The 15,950-nt window shown below is 40.1% G+C and overlaps 1 protein-coding gene across 7 annotated transcripts in view; it reads right to left on the bottom strand.

Annotated features, from left to right (window-relative positions):
- LMO7 (LIM domain 7) overlaps positions 1 to 15,950 on the bottom strand; it is a 208,405-nt gene that overhangs the window by 51,779 nt on the left and 140,676 nt on the right. For all 7 annotated transcript variants that reach the window (XM_059377830.1, XM_059377824.1, XM_059377827.1 and 4 more), the window contains 4 exons: positions 9,775 to 9,805; positions 8,861 to 8,974; positions 4,066 to 4,264; positions 443 to 695 (listed from right to left, as the gene is read on the bottom strand). In XM_059377830.1, the coding sequence (XP_059233813.1) occupies positions 443 to 695; positions 4,066 to 4,264; positions 8,861 to 8,974; positions 9,775 to 9,805 (597 nt within the window). The remainder of the gene's footprint in view (positions 1 to 442; positions 696 to 4,065; positions 4,265 to 8,860; positions 8,975 to 9,774; positions 9,806 to 15,950) is intronic.

The following is a 15,950-nucleotide window of genomic DNA, read 5'->3' as shown; positions in this document are numbered from 1 at the left end:
GAACCACTTTCAGAACCATACACTTCCTTCTGACAGCAAGTTGCATTTGACAAATCCCACTCTGCTCTGCTAATTTGATGGGAAATTAAAGGACTGTCTGCGTGTCCACTGAGATCAATCAAGACAGGGGAAAAAAATGGAAGAAAATAACTGCTCACAATGAACAACAAAAGTCATCTAATCAGCTAAAAGATGTCATTAGGCTAAAGGCATGCGTCTAAAATAGAACCGGCTCTTCCTAGGCTGACACTTTAAATGGAAGAAATATCATCAGGATATGCATGACTAGAGATATAGGTAAGAAAAAAATTTTTTCATTACTGAAATTTATTATCCATGAAATACATTTTAAGGACCATTCCTTTTCCCATATTTAAAATCCCAGCAAATTCACAAAGCATACTGAATTTTAAAACACCATCATCAGCTTGCATCCCAGTACCTTGGAAATGTTCCATCTGCTTCTGGATACACCGGGCTGGCCCAACTTCTTCTGTTATCCTCATTTTTGTCCGGCTTTTTCTTCCTCAATGGCGCCGGCACATAGGACGGCTGTCTACTTTTATTGGGCAAAAAACGATTGAACGGTAAAGCAGATTTGGGTTCAATGGCTGAAATCCTTCGATAGGACATATCATCTTTATTATAATCCTGCATTTTGGATGTAAATTCAGAATCTGTGTCACTTTCACAACCTATAAAAAAAGCAAGAGAATTTGCTTTATTCTCCAGATCATTTGTCTAACTGAACCCACACAGCGAGCCTGCTTTGTCCTTCCCTTGGAAACCCAGGGCTCTTCTGCTAACTCTGGGGAATATTTTTAGAAATTTGTCATGAAGTTGTGATAAGATCCATTAGGAGGAACTTGCTTTGCATACTGTAGGCGCATGCGCTACATTCTTTTCCTGTTGTATAGTCTAAGCAGAAAACGTCCCCATTAACCACTGAATTCCTTCTCTTCCCAATATTCCTTGCCCCTGTGACTTTACATCAAATTTATTGGTGGGATGCAATAAACTTGTAATGAGTAACACGTAGCGATCGAGTCAAAGATGCCTAAAATGAGATCCAAGAGTCATTCAAGGGAAAGTCCGCAATTTAAAATAAAGTATGCCGTTGTCTCAAATTTCTGTGAGGTGAGAGATACGGGAGGACATGGAAAGAGAAGCAGAAAGCACAATATCACAAAGGGGTTAGCCAGATCCTTGTGAGACCTCTAGAAGCAAAAGTCACACATCAGAGAGGAGGCTGGGACTTTAGAAATCATTTGGTTCGAAGGAGTTCAAGTCTCATTCCTAAACGAACACACAAACTCAAGGTTTTTTGAGGGTGGCCATGGAAATATTAGGAACCTTGTGTTTTGATCCCCAATCATTCAAACACAAATTCAAAACAATGTACTTTGACACACCTCAAGGTCAGACAGATACAAATCCTGATCTGGTTTTATAAAATAAATAAGTCTGCTCTTTTTAAAGGAACAGGAAGAAAAGAGGCTACAAAGTACTACTAGAGATCCAAGCTGAGTTGTCCCCCTTATCTGCCCTTTTCTTCCTGCTTCTGTGTATCTGTAAAGAAAGTTTGCAAATGTTTCTTGCTTCCCACCAGGGCTCCCTGGGAGCATGACCTTGCTCCATACCCACGGACCTGAGGACTTGAGAACTGTAGCTTCTCGGCACTAAGAACCCCTATAGGGTTAACCTGTGCTGGAGCCGGTCTGGTCTCCTCTCTCCTGCTCACCAGAAATCTACAGTCAGTAACACTGAGAATAGCCTACAGGAAGTGGTTGAGCACACCCCTGTGAGACCAGGAGGCCAGAACAGGGTAAGGGAGAAAAGGCAGAAAGGGAGGAAGCAGCAGCCGCTAAGACCAGGAGGGTTAAGAGTCAATCTGATGCTTCATTTTTACGACCTCCTAAAGATGACATCTTTGGCAAAGAAGAAAGATCTTCAAGAGTTTTGCCAAAATGTGTACCTGTGAAATTTTAAACACACAGGGAGATTATTCTACTTTGGAATATTTAAACTTAAAATCTCTTTATTTTTGAGTCCAGTGGCGTTTTCTACAGAGTAGGCAAATATTCTCGGTAGAATAAGGGGTTTTATATAAAACCAAGCACCTTGACTCTGCCATGCTGTTAACCTAAAAATACTATCCTAACGGCGGAGATCAGTTTGGGATTACAACCAGTACGTAGCAGAATTTCAGCATACTGATCACAAAAGTTCAATTATCTGTGCAGCCAGTAGGCTTTTCTTCCCTTCCTCAGTTGTAAGGACTTAGCCTTCCCTTCCACCCTCTTCAAACAAGCTCTGCAACTCCCTCCCCACTATCAGGAATCAGGGCACAGTGGCCTTCTGCTTTCTGTCACATGTACCAGGCATCCACTCCAGCAAGTATCCAACAAGAGGACTTTCATTCCACACCCTAGGCCCACCGTACGGGAAGCACCGGAAGTCTATTCCCACATGCCCTCCGTCTTTGTGGGCAGGATACATGTAAACAGTGCATGTGTTAGGTTATCCAGTCAGCACAAAGCAATATAGTGTGCTGAGAATTTCAGCCTCTGCTTTTACAGTTTTAATCACTCAGATGAATTATAAGCTCAGATTCATTTCCTTAAAACTGTGCTGGTCATCTGGGCTACGGAAATGTCAGAGAGCAGACGTCGGACAGCAGGCAACCATCGGAGAGCAGACAACCAACGAACACAGAAGCAAATATAAAAGTTAACTCTTAGATAGCTACTTACTTTTTTAATTTCAAATGTCACTACTGCTCTAAAACCTAAGAATGTGGGGGTTGGTGATCCTTAATTTGTTGATTAATTTTCTTTTTCAAAACCAAATCTATCATACATCACTTTTATGTAAAACTACATCAGAACAACAACAAAGCTTGCTGTTGATGACTGTGTGCTGAGTATTTAGGACAAGTATAAGGTACTCTGAGGTACCTCGGAAAAACAAGATGTTAAATAATGTAGGGGTAAATATGTGTAAAGCGAACATAGTACAATGTCATGGTAGAACTACGTGGCCAGAACAATGGTCTTCAACTGTAAAATTCTTTCAACTTTGCTGAGGTTTTAAATGTTTTGTAATAAGAACCTTAGGAAAAACAACTAAAAATTTAAGTGTGATTATCAATATAACCCGCAAAGTAAAATCCCTAACAATCTAGCACAAATTCACGACCAGAACTCTCAATGTTTTCATGTTGATGGTAGAAGCACAGAAATTTTACTGGTGGTTTCAATTTACCTAAATATGAATTGTTAGAGGTACACAGTAAGAAATTTCTGACACCACCCAATGGCCACTGGAAGAAGACATACACTTAAATAACTGATCAGGATTTTGAAAGAAGGGTCCTCTCATAACAGAGTAACTTTCATTTGCATGTTCTTTCCTCATACCATCCTGGATTTACTCTGGACTAAGAGAAGCAAAAGAGGTTTTCTAATACCATGCTAGTACGGCTATTTAATTTATCAAAGTTTAGCATAATACTCCATCGTGATAGGTATCAATCATTTTGGGGAGAGTATTACGGAAATATTCTTCTTGCTTTTCCTTATGTTTTTTTTTTTTTTTTTTAATCTTTTGGGGAGAAAATTATTCAGGAACTAGAACAGACTTTTATAGACTCTTTCTTTTTTATGTGTAAATGTATCAGTGAATAGGCCTCCGAGCACAGATTATTAAACTTGAATCTGGAGAAAAGAGAATGAGGATCGATTATCACTGATTCAACAGGTCTCGGTTAATAGTCTCCCTGCTTTCCTCTGAACATGGAAGGATTAAAAAAAAAAAAAGTGAAAACTATCACCATTCTAGTGGTGATACAGTGAGGAAGGAATGAGAAAGACAAAGGAAAAGAAAAAGAAAAAAGAGAAAGAAAAGGAAAAAAAAAAACCGTCCAATAGTCTAGTCTCTGTGAAAATCCACATTTTGCTAAAAATGTTTGCCCCAATAGATTTTGCTCCACTTTTCTCCTACCATTCCCAAATCTGTCTTAACATGCAAACACATTAAAAGTAAACAGTCAAAAATGCAACTCACCCTCACGTCCACCTCTCAATGTGATATCAGAAGAGCAGCTTGTGAATGACCTAGACCCCAAGGAGTCCAAGCTTTCGAAGGAGTCTTCTCGCTTATGGTTGCCTGGAGAAGTAGGAAATTCTCCACGTTCAGCACACCAGATATCCCCGTAACCACTGTCCCTGCCGCTCCTTTTCAGGCAGCTGGAGTCTTCTAGAGCCTAAAGGAAAAGTTTTTAAAGAAGTTATTATAAACTTTCAAAAATGCAATCAATCAGTCTTTACTTGTTTGCAGAGCTCAAGTTAGGATATTTTTGATAGGGGAGGCAATGAGATTTCTCTGTGAACCAAAAAAAGAAAATCTGGCAAAAATCAGAGTATAAATCTGTAAATGTTTTCCCAATATACTTGGCACCTTTGTAACAATAAGGAGGTATTAAAAAAAAAAGGAGGCATTCAATATTATTTAATAAAAGACTATCATTTATTTAAAAATAATGGGGGAACATTTTAAGAGAAGAAAAGCTAATAATACATTCAAGTGATAAAGTCAGTGATTATTTATCTGGCAATAAACATGAAAGGAGTCAAAGCATAAAGCCAACTATAATTTTGATATCCAAAAGGAGGTAAGTTCATAAGATTATAGTCAGCCTACCTCCAGGAAATATTTGGAGGTTTTATAATGAAGTCACTGTAATTAATATGGTTTCTTAACAAAAACCTTTAAGAACAGAAAGAAGACACAACAGCAAGCACACACCACAGAATTCACTCATCTCCATTGATTACAAAAAACCTGGATCTGCCAAGAAAGCAGACTTGCTTGTGGGTATTCAATATTTACGTTCTCTGAATCCAAACAAATAAATATTTGTTTGGCTCATGTAAGACATATATATAGACATGTTAACAAACATGATTAGCCATAGGTTTGTAAATTACACAGAACTTCATTTAAAAGCATAATTTGGGGGGAACCTGGCTCACTCAGTGAGGAAAGTGTGACTCTTGATCTTGGAGTTGTAAGTTTGTGGTTTTGTTTTGTTTTTTTTAAAGATTTTATTTATTTATTTAATAGAGAGAGACACAGCAAGAGAGGGAACACAGCAGAGCAAGTGGGAGAGGGAAAAGCAGGCTTCCCACAGAGCAGGGAGCCCGATGCAGGACCCGATCCCAGGACTCCGAGATCACGACCCGAGCCAAAGGCAGACACTTAATGACTGAGCCACCCAGGTGCCTGGAGTTGTAAGTCTGACCCCTATGTTGGGTGCAGAGATTATTTAAAAGTAAAATCTTTAGAAGAGCTGATATTTAGGTATTTTAGAAATGTTAGATATATTTAGAAGATATATATGTGTGTGTGTGTGTGTGTGTGTGTATATATAGCATTAGTTATTTGACAGACAGAGATCACAAGTAGGCAGAGAGGCAGGCAGAGAGAGAGAGAGGAGGAAGCAGGCTCCCTGCTGAGCAGAGGGCCCGATGTGGGGCTCAATCCCAGGACCCTCAGATCATGACCCGAGCTAAAGGCATAGCCTTTAACCCACTAAGCCACCCAGGCACCCCTATAGCATTATTTTGAATAACATTTCTCTATGAAAATGTTAATAGCAAAATAAAACTAGACTTTTTTTTTTTAAAGATTTTATTTATTTATTTATTTGACAGAGAGAGAGATCACAAGCAGGCAGGGAGGCAGGCAGAGAGAGGAGGAAGCAGGCTCTCCGCAGAGCAGAGAGCCCGATGCGGGGCTCAATCCCAGGATGCTGGGATCATGACCTGAGCCGAAGGCAGAGGCTTTAACCCACTGAGCCACCCAGGCGCCCCAAAACTAGACTTTCTAAAATTAGAATTTCAATAAAATTATAAAGTCCTTAGCACTGTCCCAATATATAGTAATCAAAGAATATCTATGGCTAACTTTTTACTACAGTGAAGGTGAATGTGTTGTTAGCGGACAAATCAGAAATGCTAGCTGCAGATGAGCTAGCTACAGAGAGTTTGAAGAATGCCGGAATTCGTAACACCAAGATGTAATATGTGAATCCTGATTAAATCAGAATTCAGATAAAATAAGCTGTCAACAAAAAAGTTGGGAGACAGTTGGCTAATTTTGAATATGGACTTGATATTAGATGGTAGGGAACATTTACTAATTTCCTTCAGTATAACAGACATTGTAGCTACACGGAGGAATACTTTTGCTCCGAAGAGATGCTGGCTAAGTTTTTAGAGGTGAGAGATCTGTAATTTACCTTGAAATGATTAAGTAGAAACAAATGAATGGGTAGACAAGTAAAGCCCATATGGGGAGGTTTTAATAGCTGAGTCGGATGACACGTATTTGGGTATTTGTTGTATGATCCTTTCAACTTTCATTTGTGAACACTTTCAACATATGAATAAAGTTGAAAAAAGAATGTGCACAATGCATAATTAGCAGCTGTCCTGGGCACACTTTTGGCTGATACTGGATCTGTCCATTCTTGGCTCAACTCCCTGACCAATATGTGAAGCATCCTTAAGGTCTAGTGGATTTATGTGAGATTTCATATACATCAGACACCAGATACCCTGACATTAGAGTTGGCAACCTGCCATGAAAACGTGAGCACCTACAATTTGTATCTCATTTCCAAGGAAATGGGGAAGCTGGGCCTAGTGCTGATACCACCAAAATACTTCTCAAAATATAAAAAGATTTTTAAATTTCTGAGAAAATCTATAGATCCATCAGTTTTCTTAGAAATGTACTTGTTGAATCTCAGAGTCCTTGACACAGAGAGAGATGATTTTTGACCTCATAAAATGTTCAAGTTATTGATGATGGGCCACTTCAGTGATAAAAGAACCTGAGTCTGACTCTGGTGCCTGGTTTTTACAAGAACTTCCCTCTGACCAGTCACTTAAAATGAGTCACCTCCAGTTTATATGATGACTCAGGTATGACAGCTTACCAAGTGGGTTTTTTTGTTGTTTTTTTTTAAGATTTTATTTATTTATTTGACAGACAGAGATCACAAGTCGGCAGAGAGGCAGGCAGAGAGGAGGAAGCACGCTCCCTGCTGAGGAGAGAGCCATATGTGGGGCTCCATCCCAGGACCCCAGGATCATGACCCAAGCCAAAGGCAGAGGCCTTAACCCACTGAGCCACACAGACGCCCCTCAAGTGTGTTTTTTAACTGAAACTCTAATTTGGCCATTAAGCATGATCTATTTCAGTGTGAAACACTTGAACAAGTGACTGTTACGAGAACAGATGCGAAACAGTGACCAGATAGATACACTGACACACTTCTTATAGCCATCCCCATTCCATAATAATGGACTGGAAACAGCTGTAGTTTTATCTATGAAAATGTTTTACCTACTCTTGTTTTAACACTAGTGACAGGAAACAGCTTTGAATAAAGAATTCCCCAGCACAAATGCTGTACTAGGATTATTCAATCTGAGTCAGACTGCCATAAAAAGAACCAAAGGCTGTAAGAGAGCACTAAGACAGGAGCCAAAGTCCCATACTATTTTTAACTAGAAGTTTTCTTAGCTGGCATAACTGTAAGGCAAGGCTCTGCTCATGTCCCAAGCTACCTCCACCGTCATCCGTCACAGCCTTATCCTCTCCCACTGCAGTGACCTATCTGTTCATCTGTCTCCCTCAGAGAGTGGTGCTCTAGGAGGATGGCCTTTTGCGAGTGTTCTCCCAACATCTAGAACAACACTTGTGCAAGATGACTCTAATACCTGAATTAATTCTTTCAAAAAATTTGAGTGAAGTACTATCAACTCTCTCCCATTGAAAAGCAATAAAAATCAAGAAGGAATACCTATAATCTCATCTTTCTGCAATGTATGTAGCTGGGCTCAGGCAGAAGTATTTGAAGATCAGAGTCAATGTAAGGCAAGGTGTTCATCTTCATCGTAACATTTCTATCTTCCAATTATGGTAACTAACATTTATTACATCCTTAAAATGTGCCACAGACTAATGTTAAATACCTTCTCAGTACAGTGCCATTTAATCATTATAAAAATCCATGCAGCAACTACTGTTAATTAGACAGTAGCATATTATTTTAGTTACCTATTTTCTTCTGAGCACTGCAAATTCCCCTGGATCAATATTCCCCTAGGAAATTTAATTTTCCCATTTGGATCTTACAAAAGAAAATTTGCTACAACTGTGGTCAGCCCTAGCACTGGACTCTTCCTCAAACAATCCTTAAACATTCAAAAGCTGCAAGATGCACTCCAAGATATAAAGGACTAGAAATGTGTCTAGAACAAAAAAGAGTCTAATTTAAACCCCTTATCACATTGCATGTAACAGCATTTACTGCTCTCCAGGTAAAAGCAGCAATATGGCAGAATCATGGGGAAACTGGAGCATGGGCATTGAAGGTATAATGGCCCATGACAAGATATTAAGACAGAGAGACTGAGTAAATTCCACACCTGTAATAGTCCTAAAGCACCTCTCGACTACAGGTTGAGTTCCTAATATAGAAAGAGTTAAGTTATATCAAGGGCCTTAGAAAGGAAGCAAATGAGTAGGTCATTGAATTACCTAAAACTAAGAAAGAAATACCTAGACTCACTCACTCCTTGGTGGTAGTGTATAAAACCAGTAACAACCCTTTCTACCCAGCACAATCTAGAGTGGAACAAAGATAATAGGAGCCGCCATATTTGTTAGAAGAGGGGAATAAGGCAGAGGAGAAGTGGAAGGGAAGGAGTGTAGGGAGTGGGGGGAAGGAGGAGGAAGTAGTAGGATTGGGAACAGTAGTCGTCTCATCCAGATGTGGTTTCCTTACCTTAGTCAGAGCTTGTCCTAGAAGATTCTCAAATGCTTTCAAATTAAGATAGGGTCCATTATAGTACGGATTACTTTGTGCTTTTCTTCCCAGCCAGTACAACGTTATCAAAACCTTGAAAAATTCCACGAAAACAACAAGGTAAGTCTATTTAGTAACTAACTGCAAGTCCAGATACTGGTTAGCACTCTAGATGGAAGACAGCATATCTATGGAGGCTGAAAAGAAGTAGAGTTTCTTTTAAATTATGTGAAGGAGAAGGATCATTAAAAACATGAATTATTCTTCAAGTTCTGTCTCTGAGCACGTTCTCAGACCAAAAGCTCAGATCCCAACAGCAATTTGTATACTCTAGCAGTACATAAAGGGAGAACATTTATGAAGAAACCGAATTAAACTTTAAAAGCAATCTATTTTTCTGACTAACTTTTAGAATGAACCCTTAAAATCAGTAATCCTCAGCTTCCTTAATAGGGTGCTCTTGTATTTTTTTAAATACAGCATGCACACCTTTAGAAATTCTTCTACTATGCAGAATGTTAGACATATAACTGCACTGAGCAATTACCCACAGTTTTTAAACATGCAGTCTTTTTCCTTAAAGTCTGATCTGGTGGTTTGACATACTCCTCTAAAGATCCTGAAGTACGTTCATTTGTTTTTACCACCTTTCTCATGTATAAGGACCCACCCCACCCCCCTGCCCCCGGTCCCACCGCCCCTCTTACTCCCTGACATCAGAGAATATACAATTTAATATTAAATATACTTCGAGTTCCTCACTGCTTGGCTACTGGGAACAATTCCACTAGAAAAAGGATTCACAGCATATCGGATATTTTTAGATCCCACTGCATTATTACAGAATACATAAGTAAAAAACCATTAATAATGTTCCCTTAAATATAGCTTACATTTTTCACTCTCCTATCAGTCTCTTCTTGCCTGTAAAGAAAAAAAGAAAATGCCTATTAAGTAATATCTACGAGCTTTAAATTATTAAGTAGAAAAAACTCCTTTTTATTCTAATGTTCTATGAATATTATTACCACCTGGACATTCAAAAACCTTCGACTGCATATTATCCAGTTTTTCCACGTTCACTGATTTCATGAAATAGAATGATCCATTTTCTATAAAAAGCAAGGCTGTCTTTTTCTCATTTTTTTCATTAGTCTGATTTTTTTTAATGCACTATTTGCATTTTTTGTATTTTCATTTTAAGCAGTGTTTTAAACCCATCCAAAAGTGGGGCAGGTCAGTGTGCCTCACGGCCCAAAAATGGAGAAAAGACAAAAACCTTAAAGAGTGGGGCGGGGGTGGGGTGGGGTGCGGAGTTTCTCATGGAGTTTTCTTTTCCATCGTCCATGGGTTTTTTACCCAAATTCCTCAGAGCAAAATGCTCAGAGATCAAGGTCCTGCAGATGTTGAGAATTACAGTTTTAAAAATGGCCATGACTCTCTGCCTGAAGAGATTTCAGTCTGTCACAAGAATCATGAGTTTTCTCCCACACCTATGAAAGGGCATGGCATCTATACGAGAAGATAGAAGGAAGCAGATGTCACCTCAGTGCTGAGGAAGCAACATCAGTTAACTACCAAGAGGCCACCCTAAACTTCCTGCTTCCTGTCTTGAGACAGACTGAAGCAGGATCATTGCTAATTCAGAGACTGGAGAAGCCAGAACTAGATCAACTTTCTGGCCTAAAAGTCTGTAAGTATTATATTTTCCACATAAAATGTATATACATATATGTCATATGTACATAGGAGAGATATAAAATACATATCTAACATATAAGACCTGAACACAGAAAAGTAAAAGGGGAGAGAATGCGCACACAAACCTTTAACTTAACTTTCAAAGAATCAGTGAGACGGCTATAGCCATTCCTTTCTAGAAAACAAACATGAAGTAAAATGGACCTGAGAACAACATGCACCTCCTATCTACCCCAAAACAGGAAAAAAATAAAATCTATGGGTTCTTACACTACTGCGGAAATGTAAATTTATGCAATGACTTTAACCTTCAATCCACCCGGTAATAATTACAAAAGCTGAGTATATGCGTATTCTATAACCCAAGAACTCCAATCCCTGGTATACATCCGGGATTATAATACAGCAGAAATGCTGGAATGCATGGCTGTACCTGGGATTCAGCAGAAATGCTCACATATATTCACTAAAAGTCATATATGAGAAGGTTGATGGAAGTACCCTTCATAATAGAATAAACTGGAAACTGCACATAGGTCGTTAACAATAGAATGGCTGGGGGCGCCTACATGGCTCAGTGGGCTAGTCTCTGCCTTCAGCTCAGGTCATGCATGATCCCAGGGTCCTGGGATCAATCCCTGCATCAGGCTCTCTGCTCAGCAGGAAGCCTGCTTCCCTCTCTCTCTCTCTCTACCTGCCTCTCTGCTACTTCTGATGTTTGTCAAACAAATAGATAAAATCTTAAAAAAAAAAAAATAGAATGGCTAAATCAGGGAATACCCACAATGAAACATTATGTGGCCATAAGAATGAACAATCTGCAACTACACGTGACCATACGATTCAGTCTAGCAATGAGAAGCAAAAGCGGCCAGGCACAAACAATACAAATTGTAATTTTCACTCACAGGAAGTAAAAAACCAAAGATACGGTATTAGAAGAGCGGTTACCCTTGTGGGGAAGGATGGTGGAAGGATTAGAACAAATAAGAGGACACTGATACTTCATTTTGATCTGGAAGCTGACTACCCACATGCGTTCTGTCTCTGAAGTCTTTGAAGATTGATTGATTGATTTAACAGAGAGAGAGAGGGAGAGAGAGAGAGAGATATCACAAGTTGGCAGAGGGGGAGGGTGAAGCAGGCTCTCTGCTGAGCAGAAAGGCCGATGCGGGGCTCGATCCCAGGACCCTGAGACCATGACCTGAGCTGCAAAGGCAGAGGCTTTAACCCACTGAGCCACCCAGGTGCCCCGACCTCTGAAGTCTTTGAATTGTACACTTGTCATGTATAACTTTTATATGTGTATATTATACTCCAAAAAAAAAGTAAATTAAAAGAATAAACTGTCCAGCTTAAGTGCTCAAATCATAGCTTATCTCCTAAGTAAAAGAAAATCACCTTGTAAAAATCAACATTTAATTTTGGAAGTAGTTAATGGAGGGGGAATCACTAAAAACTGACCATAAAAAATAACACATAGAGTTGTAAAATAGATAGCTTCTTTTTACAAGAATGATCAACATATACACCTCAGAAATTAAATTAGCCAAAGCACATAAGAACTGTTAATACTCAATTCAAAAGACAGACTATGCTGAAAATTGCCATACCATTGAAAGTGGGTCGATTTGAGTCAAATGTTATCGCAAGCACACTAAGGGCAAAAGAGTAACAGAGGGCTCTTGAACCCCTGACCTCCTTTCCACATCCCCCCATAAAGGTTTCTATTCCAACATACTCCTTTACCACTTACTTTTATTACAATAAAGCAATCACTATAAATATATATGGTCTATTCTGCAATAAACAAAATAAGCAGTAACCTGGGCACTGCAACCTTTCACACACTTTACATTCCCTTCTAAGTCTGAGCATTTATAATGTGTTCTTGAACACAATGACACATAAGCCAGCCAAATTAGTATCCTATCACTGAAATGCAATGCCAGGAATTCAAGTTGTCAATGATTTGCGGGAGTCAACAGAGGCCACTCTCCAACACAGAACAAACTCATCCCACTGGATGGAAGTCAGTAACCATGTGGCTTCTTTACCTTCTGTGGCCACTGGGCACAACCCCAAACCCCAAAGCCTTTTAAATAGAACAGGCTTGTGTGAAAGCTCATGCTAACACAGACTTTCCATGAGCCAACCAAGTTACTGCCCAACACATGAGAACCAAAAATAAGGCAGCCCAATCTACAGAGCTGGCTAATTCCTCCATAAACATTTCAAGAGTGAACATGCTGTCGGGCCATGTTTAAGAGAATGGGCTTCAGGTCAGATCTGGATCCTGCTAACTATGTTCATCTGAGCAATTTGACTCTCAAAAACTTCCATTTCCTTCTGATGATACTGGGGAGAATAATCCCCAGTTTAGTAGACTAGGAGGAAATGTCCACAGTACTTAAGAGAATCCCCAGCCTCATGGTAAGTGCTCATGAGGAATCAGTCATCGCTAGACCGGAAGCCATGTGAGGGGAGGGCCCACTTACCACGCTGCACACAAATGCTTCCTTGTGAAGCCATGCTGAACCCAAATATTAAAAATTGCAACCAGGCTCTCGGATACTCCCTATCTCTCATCTCTGGTCTATTTTTGCACTTCTGTCTACTGCATGCATTCCTTATGACTCTCCTCCACCAGAATGTGCTTTTGTGTCCTGCCATCTCCCAGGTGTCCTAAGACAGTCTATCACCTGGCAACCACGTAATATTTATTAACAATGCTTAGCACAGTGCATGGTACACAAATGCTCTCAAATATTGACCGAATACATTTATTTAGCTTGCAGAAATGTAAGCAAGCAAAAGAAATCCTAAAATCATAAAAGCTCAGGTGATTCCTCATAAATATGCATGATGTCACAGAACAGTTAAATAGCACTAGCTTGCTTAAAACATATCCCAAGGACTCAAATTGTATTGGTACCCATAATGGGGCTACTTTCTTAAAAGACTACCTTTAAAATTGCAACAAAGGGGACTTCTTCACAACTGTACATCAATGAGTAAAAAAAAAAAAAAAAAAGGCAGAGATTCAAAAACAAAAAGACCAGCTTCAGAGTGCTAAGGACAAAGATGAAGGGCTAGTCTCTGCAATGAAAAGCTTCCCAGCAGAGCTCTGAAAGACAAGAGGCAAGGAATCTAAACCTTCCTTGAAACCCAAATTTACCATAAAAAGAGAGATGAAACATTAATAGTTTCCAAAAATGACTACATTGAATATGTTGCCAGCCTTTTAATACTGCACTTATAATATTCAAAAAATCACAAGTATAACATAGGTATAATCTTCCACTGTTAATAGTTCTGATCATTTCTTTGCAACCTGACAAAGGGCCACAAAATATATACCCATACATATATTCTGAACCTTTTGCCAGAGATCAGGAAGAAAAGAAGCACAAACTTTCAAGTGAGCCCATCAGTGAACACATTCATCTGTAATTACCTTATCCTAATAGGTTCTGGTATACTTCGCACCAGGAAGCTCTAGGTCTCATACCACATTTCCTTATCGGAAGCTATTTTAAAATACTTGTACAAATCATCAATCAAGAGGACCACCTTTAAGCAAAGGGAAATAAAATCCACGTCCATGTTCTAGCTCTCTTGCAGAGATCCCCAGGGCTGGGTTCTTCCACAAAGAGCCAGCTTGGTTGGCTAAGGGGCCATATTCTGGGTCTCACTTCTGGGTACAAATTCTGACTCCACTATGAATACTCCTGAGAACTCAGTCATGTACTGAAGTCTCCGAGTCTCACCTAGGAACAACATACCAGTCTTGCTGGGCTTAAATGAGAAATTTAAGAGGTGCTTAACTGAAACAGATCACGTAATGGAGACATTTCAAAACTATCCTCCAATTATCCATCTCAAACAAACTGTGGGGGAAGAGAAATGGCCAGAGGACAGTCCACACATAATATCTTTCCCTGGAAGAGACGTTTCTGTGAAGCACAATCCAAGACACTCTCATGTTATGCTTTCTTTGCCCTCTTGCCATGGAAAGCTTTGAACAAGAAAGTATTTCTAGAATAAGGTCAAACAAAGGTCAAGACAAACTGCTGTGGTATTATTATCACTAGCCAAATATCCATATTGGCATCAAGCCAGCCCCTTCATCCATCCTTTTTCTAACAGAAACTGCATTGGCCAACCTTCAAATTCTCCAAATGCTAAAAATCACGGTGGAGGAGGGGGTAGAGGAAGAGGGAAAGGTGCCTACATGGCCAAAATCTATTCCCCTAATATCTGATAGCATAGTTTGGAAACAAAGGATGAGATTATAGTTTTATTATAGCTTGGGGTAGCCAGTTGTGTTCTAGGGCTTCATCAAAAGTATTTCCAAATACCTTCCGTTTATCGGAAGAGCTAACCACCACCCCCCACCCCCACCCACAGGCATGGGCCCACCCACCGCAGGCCTCCCCATCATCCCTGCTGCTAGACTGCAGAGCACTGGAGCGTGCCTGACTCATGGTCTTATCTGTGGAGTCAGCCACAGGCCTGCACTCAATGCGTTTACGTAGAAGTTACTTAAAGGCACCACAGAGCCAGTCCAGCAGATGAAGGACCAAGAGACAGGGAATTTTCCACCAAATCAGGTAAAATTTCGTAGTTTTAAACACCTACCCACTTCTCTATCTTCCTCTTCCATATCTCGACACACCTTTTCTTCAAGCTACCAACTTCCTCATTTACAACAGTGAAAGGTCCAATCTCCTCAGCTCTCCCACAATATCATAATCCCCAAAGAACTGAATATTCCATGCTCCAAAATCAACTTTCCTCCCCAGATCTCAAGCCCCATCCTTTCCAAGCCTTCACCAACTGGTAAAGTTAAAATACAGCTGTCTTACTGAATCATCAAGGAACATGATTAAAAATTCATGCTGGAGGGGCGCCTGGGTGGCTCAGTGGGTTGGGCCACTGCCTTCAGCTCAGGTCATGATCTGGGTCCTGGGATGGAGTCCCGAGTCGGGCTCTGTGCTCAGCAGGGAGCCTGCTTCCTCTTCTCTCTCTCTCTCTGCCTGCCTCTTTGCCTACTTGTGATCTCTGTCGAATAAATAAAATCTTTAAAAAAAAAAAATCATGCTGGAACGTCTTCTAGACTGGCAATATTTCTGCCTCAGGTACCACAGGGGGAGACCTCCCCACATCCTGATAGGAAGAATGAGAAGTGAGGTGAGCCACTCCCTCAAGCTTCTCTGGTTAACAAGGAATCTGGAATTCTATATGGGGCTCAAGTACAGCTTCCTACCCCACCCATCTCTTCCCTGCCACACATACTCAACCTTCTTTCGGCCCCTAATCCTACGCCCCCTAGTCCTCCTTCCTTGGCCCAGAATAAACTTTCACC

This window comes from Mustela nigripes, chromosome 15 (genome assembly GCF_022355385.1).
Source record: "Mustela nigripes isolate SB6536 chromosome 15, MUSNIG.SB6536, whole genome shotgun sequence".
Classification (NCBI taxonomy): Eukaryota; Metazoa; Chordata; class Mammalia; order Carnivora; family Mustelidae; genus Mustela; species Mustela nigripes.
The sequence above is the reverse complement of the archived record's forward strand: the minus strand, read 5'-3'. Positions and strand labels throughout refer to the sequence as shown.